Raw genomic sequence first — 12,007 nt, 5'->3', positions numbered from 1 at the left:
CCTCCATCTCCACCTCCTCCACCTCCTCCACCTCCATCTCCTCCTCCACCTCCATCTCCTCCTCCACCTCCATCTCCTCCTCCACCTCCATCTCCTCCTCCACCTCCATCTCCTCCACCTCCTCCACCTCCACCTCCTCCACCTCCACCTCCACCTCCTCCACCTCCATCTGTCGTTTTCAGCGCCATCCCGTTGCCCTCAGCCGCTGCGACCTGCTCTTCTTCCTCGGCTTCCCAACACCGCCGGCGGCACCCAGCTGGGTCAACCCAAAAGCTGCGTGCGTCCCAACTCCTCCCTCTGACAGCAGCCAGAAAAGGACCAAACGGCACAAATTTGGGCGTCGCGAGAACGCACGCGAGAGCTTTTACTCGCGTTCTCCGTTCTCGCTTTGAAGGTGAAGAGCCCTCATCTTTTTGGCCTCTCCCCCCTTGCAGAACCTATTCCGCAGCTCTACAAACCCACCCGCCGCATTTCCCGGTTCATCCCAGAGGCGCCCGGCTTCTACAAAAAGACAACTTCAGCCTCCTCTCCGCCGTACTACCCACCTACCCACAACAAACGCCACTCTTCGGGGTTTTCTACCGACCTGCCCTGCTCCTCAGCCTTCCTGGAGCATCTTTTTCTCCTTCATTTCCATTAAACGAAGTTGGTTTTTTTGGAGAGTTACGCGAAGTTGGTTTTTTTGGAGAGTTACGCGAAGTTGGTTTTTTTGGAGAGTTACGCGAAGTTGGTTTTTTTGGAGAGTTACGCGAAGTTGGTTTTTTTGGAGAGTTACGCGAAGTTGGTTTTTTTGGAGAGTTACGCGAAGTTGGTTTTTTTGGAGAGTTACGCGAAGTTGGTTTTTTTGGAGAGTTACGCGAAGTTGGTTTTTTTGGAGAGTTACGCGAAGTTGGTTTTTTTGGAGAGTTACGCGAAGTTGGTTTTTTTGGAGAGTTACGCGAAGTTGGTTTTTTTGGAGAGTTACGCGAAGTTGGTTTTTTTGGAGAGTTACGCGAAGTTGGTTTTTTTGGAGAGTTACGCGAAGTTGGTTTTTTTGGAGAGTTACGCGAAGTTGGTTTTTTTGGAGAGTTACGCGAAGTTGGTTTTTTTGGAGAGTTACGCGAAGTTGGTTTTTTTGGAGAGTTACGCGAAGTTGGTTTTTTTGGAGAGTTACGCGAAGTTGGTTTTTTTGGAGAGTTACGCGAAGTTGGTTTTTTTGGAGAGTTACGCGAAGTTGGTTTTTTTGGAGAGAAAAAAAAAAAAAAAAAGACTAAAAAGACTTAAAATAAGCGCCGTGGGGTAGAAGGACGCTAAGGCTATCATTTTACATTCTGGTGGTTTCTCGCTATGACGGTGGCTTAAGTTGCCCTGCCCGCTTGTAAGACCGTACGATGAATCACGTCGGGGAATGGATCCAGCAGGGGGAAAGAAAAAAGAAAAAGAAAAAAAAAATACTTTTTTTTTTTTTTTTTCAGCCAAAGAAGCTCTCTCACCGTGTGCTCGCACAAGGCAAATCTGAAGTCGATCCTACTACCAAAGAACCGCACGGGAATCGGGGCTTAAGCCATTCAGGTGCTTCAGAAGCACCTGAACGCAACGCAACCCGGCACAAATTCTTCATTCCAACATCGAAACGTTTGAGGGCGGTTGGGAACGGTTCCGAAACCCCAACAGCTCCCAGAAACTACTTAAGGACTTTTCGATCAAAACCAAATGCTTCAACCGCCCTCTGCACCATAATCAGCTGCCAGTACAGCAGATTAGAAACCGGTAAAAGTTAACAAACGGAACATTCGACTTGAACTTACTGCCGTAAAACTCTGCGGCAAAGCAGCGGGATTTTTCTATTCAACACAGACTGAATTCTGAGATGATAGTTAGTTTTCTCTTTCCGCTCAGCAAAGTCCAATAACTTATAAATAAGATCATGGGTTCGCTTTCTTGAGGTTTCTTCTCGCTGTCTTCCTCTAAGTGACCCTGTAACCATCTTTTCAAATTATTTACGTGAGTTTTGAACTCTAATCGGTGGTAACAGAGAACCTTAAATACGGGGCCACGTATTAAATTCCGCCGACCTTAAATCTCGCTGAGGTTCAGCTGAATTTACTAAGGCAAGATGCCGGAAGAGCTGAGAAACTAAAGAGACGTAACTCAAATCCGTATCTTAGTTCTTACAAAGGGAATTTGGGGGGGGCTGAAACCTGTCATTAATATCACATAATACTCCAATGTGAAGAAAGGAAGAAATCTCCCTTTCCCACCTCGCCTTTAGTGCGAGAACTGTCTTTTTTTCTTCCTCGTAGAAAAGTCAAGAAATAAAAACTATCCGAGGGTGGGGGTTTCATCAGATAGAAGAACGCGAAGTCGGTGCAACACACGGCTGTTTCTCCGTTCGCCTAAAGGTGGAAGGGAGGAACCCATCCACGAAGAGAGCTTCGGTTCCTCTGCTTCCTTTCCCCCAGGGTACCCGCACTACCTACCTGCCGCCGATTTCTCCTTTTTGAGGCCTTTTGATTTCTCGTTTTGAGGCAATTTCTCACCTAAACCAAGGAGCCGACTCCGCAATTTCACGCGTCAAGCTTACCGACTGTCAGGAAGGCTTTGGACACCACGGAGCCGTGCCGGTTGATGGCTTCGCAGGTGTACTCCCCGCCGCGCTCGGCAGTCGCGTTCCTAACGTGCAAGGAGCTCCAGCCCGCTTGAGACGGGGAGGAAGAGGCGGTGGGCTCCGCCACGGCGCTGCCCGGCGTGGCTCGAGGAGGTTTCTGAGGTTTGGAACGAAGCACCGGGGAAGATTGGCTGGTGATGAGTCCTCTGCTGTCGTACCAACGGATGACGGGAACGGGCAGGCCAGTGGCATTGCAAGTCAGCGTAACGTCCCCACCATCCATCACAGCGATGCTTGCTGGGGGAGAGACTATAACTGGCCTAGAGCCTTTGCCTAGGTTGGGGGGAAAAAAAAAACCCCAAAGAATTAATTTGACGAAGGAATACGGTGCTTAATGCCGCGATGAGTCAATACAATTGAAAAAAAAAATAATCATGGATGCTTCTTTTTGACCACCTCAACAGCTCTCTAGACAGCCTCTCAGCTGAGACTTGTGCCGATGGAAAACTACGCTCAAACCGCGCTTCAGGGTTCCTAAATAAGGACGACTTGACCGCCAACGAGGAACACGGCGCAGGCAAGACTGGCTTAGTCCTCTCCACAGACAAGCGGGTCACAAAATATCTGCTCAGCCGGGCTCTGTGCAGCTCACATCCGCCTTAATGGGGGCGGAGAAGGGCAAAAGCTCCGACTACACGTGACAGGGAGAGAGCAGGAACAGTAAGGGTCTCGCCAACATCCTTCTACTAGCAGAAATCAAGTTCTTTAGGTATTGGGAAGACCAGAAAGCGGTCAAAAAGACTATTGTAACTGTTGATTTGATACAGGGGAAGTCTGCACTAAGCCTAAATCTGATGATCGTTCTGTAAACCTGAGGATACGGATCGGGCGTAATTACTCGTCCGCCAATTCTGCTAGGAATTCATCCAGCACAAGGGGACCCTGCTTCTATTTAAGAATAAAATCATGTTCAAATTCAATCATAAGCCGATTCAATCGCAGCTGGTAATCCAGGTTTGAAGTATCAAGTACTACCCCAGAAATACCTACATCTCTTCAAACTCAACCGAAAGCACCTTCTTTGTAAGATTTGCTACAAATAATGGTCAGAAACAAATCAATACATAATATATTGGGGGGGAAAAAACAAAAAAACCCAAAAAAAACCCCAAAAAACCAAATAACAGAATAAAGTTTGAAGTACAAATGCTTAATTTGGGTTCTTGAGGGCTGCGAGTTCTCCTACCCAGCTGGACACGAAGTCTCCCAGTGGACTGCGCCACTCCGAGTCCGTTGTCCGCTACGCACTGGTACAAACCGGAGTCCTCCGGGGTGACGCCGCGGATGCGCAGACGGTTTCCCGTCGGCAGATGCCGTGGAGAGAGACGGAGCGGGGCTGCGTTGTGGAGCCAGGTGAGGGTCGGAGCGGGGCTTCCCCGGACGTCGCACCAGAAATGCGCAGTCGCTCCAGCGGCCACGGTTTCGTCTTGCAGTCCCTTGGAGATCCAGGCAGGTTCTATAGAGGGGAAATAAGTTTACATAAACCACCGTATGTTGATCTGAGCTTAAGTCCTGAAAAAAAAAATACCCTGAAATGTTATGCAAAACTTATTACACACAAAGGCGAAGGAAGCAGCGCGTGGGTCTAGTTCCACACAGCCTAAAGCTGGTTTTCCCCGCACTTGCTTATTTTAATGGTCTCTCCCTTCTATTCCAAACAGGCTCATGTCTGCATTAATCCTGTAAATAAGACACCCTCAAAACAATTCTCTAGCGACAAAACAAACCGTGCACTGCGCGCCAACCACCCCCTTTCCGAGTTGCTCTCCTGACTACATTTCAAAACCCAAAACAGTCACAGAGGCAGAAACCTCCAACAGGAAAATCTGCTACAAAAGAAAAGGGAGATGAGGCACGACTCGCAGCCACACAAAAGAGGCCAGATATATTTGTTTTGCTTTTGGTTTTGTCCTCATCCAAACATATCGCCTCTCCTCGCCAGCTTTTTGCTTATATACAACCTCAAAAGAGAAACATCTGATCTCTGGCACATTATGGACACTGTATCCCGTATACGCTTGGCGCTCCGCAGAAAAATAAATAGATCGGTTCTTCCTTGGGAGCTTGTTATCCTTTCCTGTTTAATCCCTTCAGACTGCAGAGGATTTGAAGAAATAAATAGTTACGGATTTTAAACTCAGGAGAGACGAGGAGATATGATCGGTATGAACGTATCTTTATTTTAATAGGTTTCGGCTGAGGATGGGTATAGGCTGTTTGTAATCAGAGGGCAAACCAAGTACACAAGGAAAACGTTCACTGCCTTTGTGACAATGTGACCTGTGACGAGTTCTTTATTTCTTACCAAGTACGGTAAGCGAATAGTTAACGTATTTCACCGCTCCCGATTCGTTCCCCACCACGCAGGAGTAATTTCCAGAGTCCGACGTCTCGAGCCTGTCCGTCACCAGATGGGAGTGCAGCGGTTTCCACCTGCCTTCTCTCGGCGCCTCCCGGCCGTCTTTAACCCAGCGGAGGGAGGCTGGAGGCGACCCGCTGACCACGCACTCCAGCGTCAGAGGGCTGTGCCGGGGCACCGCCAGGCTCTGGGGTGTCCGGGGGTGAAGTATGTGGAAGCCGGTTGAGGAAGAACCTGGAGGAAAGGAGACCAGGCTTATCCCTAACCCACTCCTTCAAACTCCCACCTTGAGGTTTGCCGTGTCTTTCAAGCACGGTTACTTCTCCTCGTGACTAAGCAGGAGGCTGTAACGCTCTCTTCCAAAAGTCCCGCTCCGAAATCGGTTTGGGGACCGCAGAGCGTTAGCCGCGTCCTCTTCGCAAGGGCTCAGCGCTCCCTCCTCTCGGGATCTGGAAAGCAGCCGTGCTGCTCCTCCACAGCAACGGGAAATAAGATGCCAACGGCGCAGGACAGATTTCACGTGACGTGGTATTTGAGACCAGGCGGTATTTAGGCTGACGGGCCCACGCTAAAAATCTCAGGGGCGTTATTTATTCGGTTGGAGGTGTGTTAATTCCGGAAAGCTGAAGTGAATACTCACGCGTGACTATGAGCTTACGTCCAGCGAGTTCTATTCGGAGCTCCCGAGTAACCGGGTTGTACGCCGCACATTTATAGGATCCTTCGTCTTCTAAAGATACATTCAAAATCTGCAGGTTTCCAGACGGAAGAATTAGGTAGTTGTCTAAAGAAGTCGGGAAGAAAAAGAGGTTTCGTTTAACTTCATTTCAAGAAAAGTTTTCCTTTTTTTTTTTTTTTTAATATATATATTTTTAATTAACTTGTCAGATACAGAATCTATTCTAAGCGTAGGATCACAAAGAAATCACGCCGCCATGCAAAGCGTATCAATTTACAAAGGTCGGTTTAGATAAAGTAACTTGCATAGGAAGTTCTACAAGTTTCTGGAGGTTTTTTTCCCCCCTTCAAGTTTTAAGAAAAAAATAAAATAAAATAAAAAAATCCAGGCAAGCTTTTGTTGGACACGTATTGCTGACCAGCGGCATAAAACACCTCACCTGTCGATTGTTCCAGCCATTTTCCCCGCACTTGAAAGCGAACCTGTGCTTTCGGGTTACTTTCTGGCACTTGGCAGCCAAGGAAAGCCGTACCTCCTTCCTCTGCCGCAACGGCAGGTTGCGCCGACGTCTCGAAATTAGCCAGACCTAGAAGAGCATTGGTAAAGGGTTAAGAGCGGCCACAGCTTGGGAAAGGGCGCTCAGCTCCGTATTTGTGTTTAAAATGTAGCCGGTTTCACGCTGATTGTCTTCTCTGGTGCAGCTTTGGGGCGTTCGTATCAACCGGGATTGTCTTTTCTGTGGTCCGTAGCACTTCAAACCCTCTCGTGTACGTACTCTCCCTTCCTACGGAGAGAGTCAGCTTCTACAGGGAATAGTCAGGCAAGAAAAAAAAAGAGTTCCTATGTTCCCTCAACCGCTCCAGGAAAAGCGAGCGGAGACATCTGAACGCCCGTGGTGCTACTCACGGGTTGTGAAGGCGCCGCAGAAGACAATTTACGCTCACAGCAAGAAGCCGGTCCGTTAAGAGACCCGCAATCATCTCTCTGCCATTATAATTAACGCAGCGCTGAGTACAGCGGCGCCTCCCACTCCTCGCCCCGAGGAATGAGGCGAGCAGGAAGCCTCAGCAGCTACCGGCACCTTCGAACTCGCTGCTAAAAATCTCCGAAGGAGGAGAAAAGCGTGAAAGCTGCTCTTCTGCTCCCTTCGCGTTCGCAGCATCTTCCATGCTGCAAAGTTTTTCTATGTTAGCCACCCTTACAGCTCTCTTGAGAGGGTCTTGCTATGGGTCAGTACTTTACCAAAACACTCACTTCTCTCACTTTGAAGAAATTTTCCTCCCAGGGGGATTTTGGACATGCTCCATAGATGAGGTACCCTTACAGAGACATCACTCAACTCCCGCTTGACAAAGGCCCGATTGAGACAGCACCGTGATCCCAAGCAGACAAACCGTGCTCAGGGAGGAATATTATATTCCCGTCCTCAGCACCACATCATCCTTCCCCCGTGGAAAACACGGCCCTTCCTCTTCTAAAGGCCTTTAAGATCAAATAATTTACAGGTCAAGCACGACGGCAGGGACTGACTAGAAGGACCAGCGCGACTGAGAGAAGGGGAATTGCGCCTCAAAGGACAGAAGACTGCCCCCACCTGAAGAACACCTCGACAGTTTTGGCCAAATGAAACGAAATTAAATAAGCAAGAAGGAAAATTTGCAGCTCCCGCTTATTTCCCAGGCAACGACTCCCACTCATCTCTCCTCTTTTCTAACCAAATCTCGAGTAAGATTCTGCGATGCCATGGCAGCTCAGCTGCCGTTTCAAGATCCTCTTTGAAGAGATGCTTTCAGCAACCTTGTACTTTCGGGTCAATTCACCGAAATGAATGTTATTTCGCTGAATAACATTTATATTTGCTTGAAAGGACTCTTGAGGTCCAGCCCAGCCTTCAGCTCGAAACGCGGCTATCCCCAACTATCAACAATCCATCAGCCGCGGTTCTGTCTAGTCGAGTCTTTCGTTAAAAAAGCCTCCAAAGGTGGAGATCCACAAACTCTCTGGAGGATCTGTTCCAGGGCTGCGCCGCCTGACAGGTCTCAGACGACAGAGGAAAAAAAATAAATTGGTGAAAAGCGTATCATCGATCGTATACCAACTGGCTGAGGAATAAAACCCGTCTTGAAAGTAGGTGGTGTTTTCTAAAAGTCAAACCATACAAACCAGTTGAGGTCTCTACCACCCGCAGGGGACAAGGAATCCAAAGAAAAATTGACTTACTGCCCATCGATACCGTTGCAGGCCTGCTGCGGACGGCGCCCACGCTGCTGTTAGCGACGCACTGATAGCGGCCAGACGTTGACAGGCCGAGGGAGACGATTGTCAAAGATCCCGACCGGATTTCCACTTCTCCGGCTTTGCTGTCCAGAGGTTCCCCATTAAACAGCCAAGAAAGGCGAGCTGCGGAGGGCTCAGCAGCGCAGCGGAGTTGTACGGGTCCACCAGGCTTCTGGACGGTAGACAGAGGCTCAGAACTAAAACGGGGAGTTAAATCTAAAAGGAGAAAAAAAAAAAAAAAAACAAACAGCCCCCAAAACATTCTATTCAGATAGTGAACAGCTTTTGGCAGGAACACACGCGATAAGGTTAACGATGCGTTGACTCGTACAAAAAGACTGACGGTAATCGGTTTTATAGGAACGCTCTCCTCCCAAAGCTCTGCCGCCGTTCGCAGACCCGGCAAACTTCTTTCCCCGGGAGGTTAAATATCGCTAAAAGACCGTTCGGATCGAACACGGACCCATAAAGGCTCTCCACGCTGCTAACGACACTCAAGAAGGTGTCACCGGTTCCTCCGCAAGAGGAACTCACGACAGATTCCCACTCTCTCTAACGCCGAGATTCAAACCCCGTTAAGACGGAGCGATTCAACGAAGGTCGGTCCGGCGTACAGGGAGGGCGAGATCCCTCCCCGAGCGCGTACGAGGCAAAGGCACCCCAGCGAGAAGCACGATCCCACCGGATTTAGGCGGGGGCTGAAGAGCGACCGTCTCCAGGTCTGCAGAACTAATTAAAAAATAGCAGGATTAAAAAACAAAACAAAAAAAACCAACAAAAACCAAACTGGATGAACAGCAAAGGCTCTGGTTAGTTCCAAATACACGGACTTCATCAGGACAAGAATGATGAATTGGGCATCCATTATCTCGACTGAGCAAAGAGGAAGAGAAACAGGAAAAGCTGCTAATAAATAAAAGATTCAGCTCCGCAAGACTTGGTTCTGAGAATCCATTTATTTGCCAGAAGAAAATTCCTGCTTGTCGGAGGAAAATTTTTTCCTACCCAGGCCGACGAAACCCTGGGAATTGCTTCAATTTGTTTTCTGTGGAATCCTCCACTGAAGGTTTTGGACGAAGGGAGCAAGAAAAAGGCAATTAACACCAATAACTCCTATTTGGTTAGAAATAAAGGAGAAAAATATATATATATATTTAGAAATAGACACGGTGGCAGGGGGAAAACAGTCTCTAGTTTGTAAATAAGCTAAGGAATCCCAGATAGTACAGGTCAAGGAGATATTAAATGACATCCAAATAAGAGATTTGCTTCTAGGTGGGGCCCTCAGCTCATGCTTTTCTTCTAAAGTCAGTCCATCCAAGCTCTGTTTATGAGTTTCAGATGCGAAAGTGCGCGTTTTGAGCGGAACCATAAACTATCTGCATAAACGCAAAATAAAACTGGAAATGGAAGCGTGGCTTCACTTAACACAAAAGATGAACTCCGTAAAAATGGTATCCAAGCATTTCACAGGACTCCAGATGTCCATTTTTAGCTTTTAATTAGAAAAACCGGGGAGTTTTTCCCTATTAGCTCAGTTTGAATTTCCAAGGATAAGAGCGAAGCGATGACCTTTTTAGCCCGCTCCCCACCACCAGCGATGAAACCGCCCCTGCCCTTGCTTCCGACACCACCGCTTCGCGCTCAGCGTAAAAGGCAAAAATTGGTAGCAGTGACCCCGCAGCTGGGATTTATCTCCTAGGACTGCTCGAAAAATAAAATTTATCCCATTTGCTTCTAACGATTGGCTATGAAGTGCTAAAAGTAGTAAAAGCTTCTTTTTTGTGCGGTTACGTTAAGACAAGCTGACTACACGGAGCAGATGTGTCAATTAAAACCAGCCCTGCTTTTTATTTTTTTTTTTTTTTAATTTTTTTTTTTTTTTAAGGCGAGAGCTGTTCCAACTGCAGCCACGCATCAGCGTCCGCGTTTCGGAGATCTGCTTCCCCTCTCCCCCTGCAAATTTCAACCCCCTCCCAACCCCACGGGAACACAAAGACGCGCTCCACGCAGCAAAATCCACGTCCAGCTCAGTCCGCGGAGATCCCAAAGAACGAACCTACGCAACCGAGAAGTCTCCCACGTTCAAGCACGTGTTTTCGGCCAAGTTTTCAAAAGTAAAGACGGATATCCAACCTAAGACCACATTTAGGTGCTCCACGCTTCCTTAAAAGCGGATTATCGATAATACGCGTTGAAGTTGGCTGTTGCGAAACGCGCTGCGAGTCGTTCCTCCTTCAGAACTACGGGTTCAACCTCCGAAACCTGCAAGGAAGCGGTCTGAGCTCCGGGCTCAGGTCTTACCTGAACTTGCGGCGGAGAGGAGAGCGACGGCAGCGATGCAGAGCAGTGCCTGTAAGCGGCCGGGATCCGGATGCATAGCGCCGGATTACAGAAGTTGAAAGCACCCAGCTCCAGACTAAGATGAGGCACCGAAAAAGCTACAAAACAAACAAACAGATGTCTGCTGTAAGTTTCAGGAGTTACTCTTTTAACTTTCTTACAACAAAGTGTTTGGGGTTGTTGGTTTTTTGGGTTTTTTTTTTTTTTTTTTAAAAAAAAAAAAAAAAAAAAAAGAGGCGCAACCAGGAAACAGCCAATATTCTTTGCAATATAGAAACCATCTGTAAAAATGAGTTAGAAGTTGAACTTCGCTGTGTTTCCAAGTACTATTCTTAATATAAGGGGTTTTTTTCCGCAGCTGGGGGATGAGGCATGCGCGCCGAAGCGTACTGCCTTGATAAATTAAGACTCCGTTCCGAGCCGAGGAATTGAAGTCCAAAGTAAACAGCTTATCTATTGGAGATAATATTGTTTGCAAACAAGAATCATTTGACCATCTATCACCACGCCACCCTTGTTTCACAAGGTTTTATGAATCCACACGCCGCGACGCAGCTATCGCTCAGAATTGCCTTAAACCTGTCATCTGCTTCCTCCTTCTAGCGGGCTTTGTAGTCCGACGGTGCCAAACGTGTCCCAGAAAAAAATCACCAATATTAATCTCGTCCTTATTTATATTCCCAAACCAACACTGCTTTCTCACGTATACTTTTGGGGCATCCATTGCACGTGCTTTTATCTACACGGCTGCTTCTAGAAGACGACGGCCCTTTGCCTTGGCCGTAGCACACCTGACAGTTCTGCTATAGAAGATCCCACTTTCAGCACCAAAAAAATACAGAGCCCGTCCCGAAAGCCACAACCTACAAACTCATCCCGAAAGCATCCCCCTACAGAGCCCGTCCCCAAAGCCACAACCTACAAACTCATCCCGAAAGCATCCCCCTACAGAGCCCGTCCCCAAAGCCACAACCTACAAACTCATCCCGAAAGCATCCCCCTACAGAGCCCGTCCCCAAAGCCACAACCTACAAACTCATCCCGAAAGCATCCCCCTACAGAGCCCGTCCCCAAAGCCACAACCTACAAACTCATCCCGAAAGCATCCCCCTACAGAGCCCGTCCCCAAAGCCACAACCTACAAACTCATCCCGAAAGCATCCCCCTACAGAGCCCGTCCCCAAAGCCACAACCTACAAACTCATCCCGAAAGCATCCCCCTACAGAGCCCGTCCCCAAAGCCACAACCTACAAACTCATCCCGAAAGCATCCCCCTACAGAGCCCGTCCCCAAAGCCACAACCTACAAACTCATCCCGAAAGCATCCCCCTACAGAGCCCGTCCCCAAAGCCACAACCTACAAACTCATCCTGAAAGCATCCCCCTACAAAGCCCGTCCCACGAGCATCCTCCTACAAAGCCTGTCCCACGAGCATCCCCCTACAAAGCCTGTCCTAAAAGCCACAACCTACAAACTCATCCCGAAAGCAGCACCCTACAAACTCCATCCCAAAAGCCGCACTCTTAACTTGCACGAGGCCAATCTCAGGAACAGTGTTTCTGACAGTCTCCACCAAACGCTCTCTTTTCCCAGAAAAAAAAAACAAAACAAACAAAAAAACCCCATAAAATCTGCAGCTGTCGTTCATTTAAATTCTCTGTTTGCCTTTGTAACACAATGATGAATAAGATTTGCGTTCC

At 48.1% G+C, this 12,007-nt stretch overlaps 1 protein-coding gene across 1 annotated transcript in view; it reads right to left on the bottom strand.

The window, feature by feature from the left end:
* The window catches only part of CDON (cell adhesion associated, oncogene regulated), a 51,632-nt gene extending 41,290 nt beyond the window's left edge, over positions 1–10,342 (bottom strand). Inside the window, exons 1-7 of the mRNA XM_009892553.1 lie at positions 10,267–10,342; positions 7,906–8,178; positions 6,125–6,271; positions 5,647–5,790; positions 4,953–5,240; positions 3,834–4,103; positions 2,564–2,920 (exon numbers count right to left, since the gene is read on the bottom strand). Of these exons, the coding sequence (XP_009890855.1) occupies positions 2,564–2,920; positions 3,834–4,103; positions 4,953–5,240; positions 5,647–5,790; positions 6,125–6,271; positions 7,906–8,178; positions 10,267–10,342 (1,555 nt within the window). The remainder of the gene's footprint in view (positions 1–2,563; positions 2,921–3,833; positions 4,104–4,952; positions 5,241–5,646; positions 5,791–6,124; positions 6,272–7,905; positions 8,179–10,266) is intronic.
* Positions 10,343–12,007: the final 1,665 nt, after the last annotated feature.

The sequence above is a fragment of the Charadrius vociferus genome, unplaced genomic scaffold (genome assembly GCF_000708025.1).
Source record: "Charadrius vociferus isolate BGI_N301 unplaced genomic scaffold, ASM70802v2 scaffold289, whole genome shotgun sequence".
NCBI classification, from domain to species: Eukaryota; Metazoa; Chordata; class Aves; order Charadriiformes; family Charadriidae; genus Charadrius; species Charadrius vociferus.
Note: the sequence above shows the minus strand (reverse complement) of the source record. Positions and strands in the feature narration are given on the sequence as shown.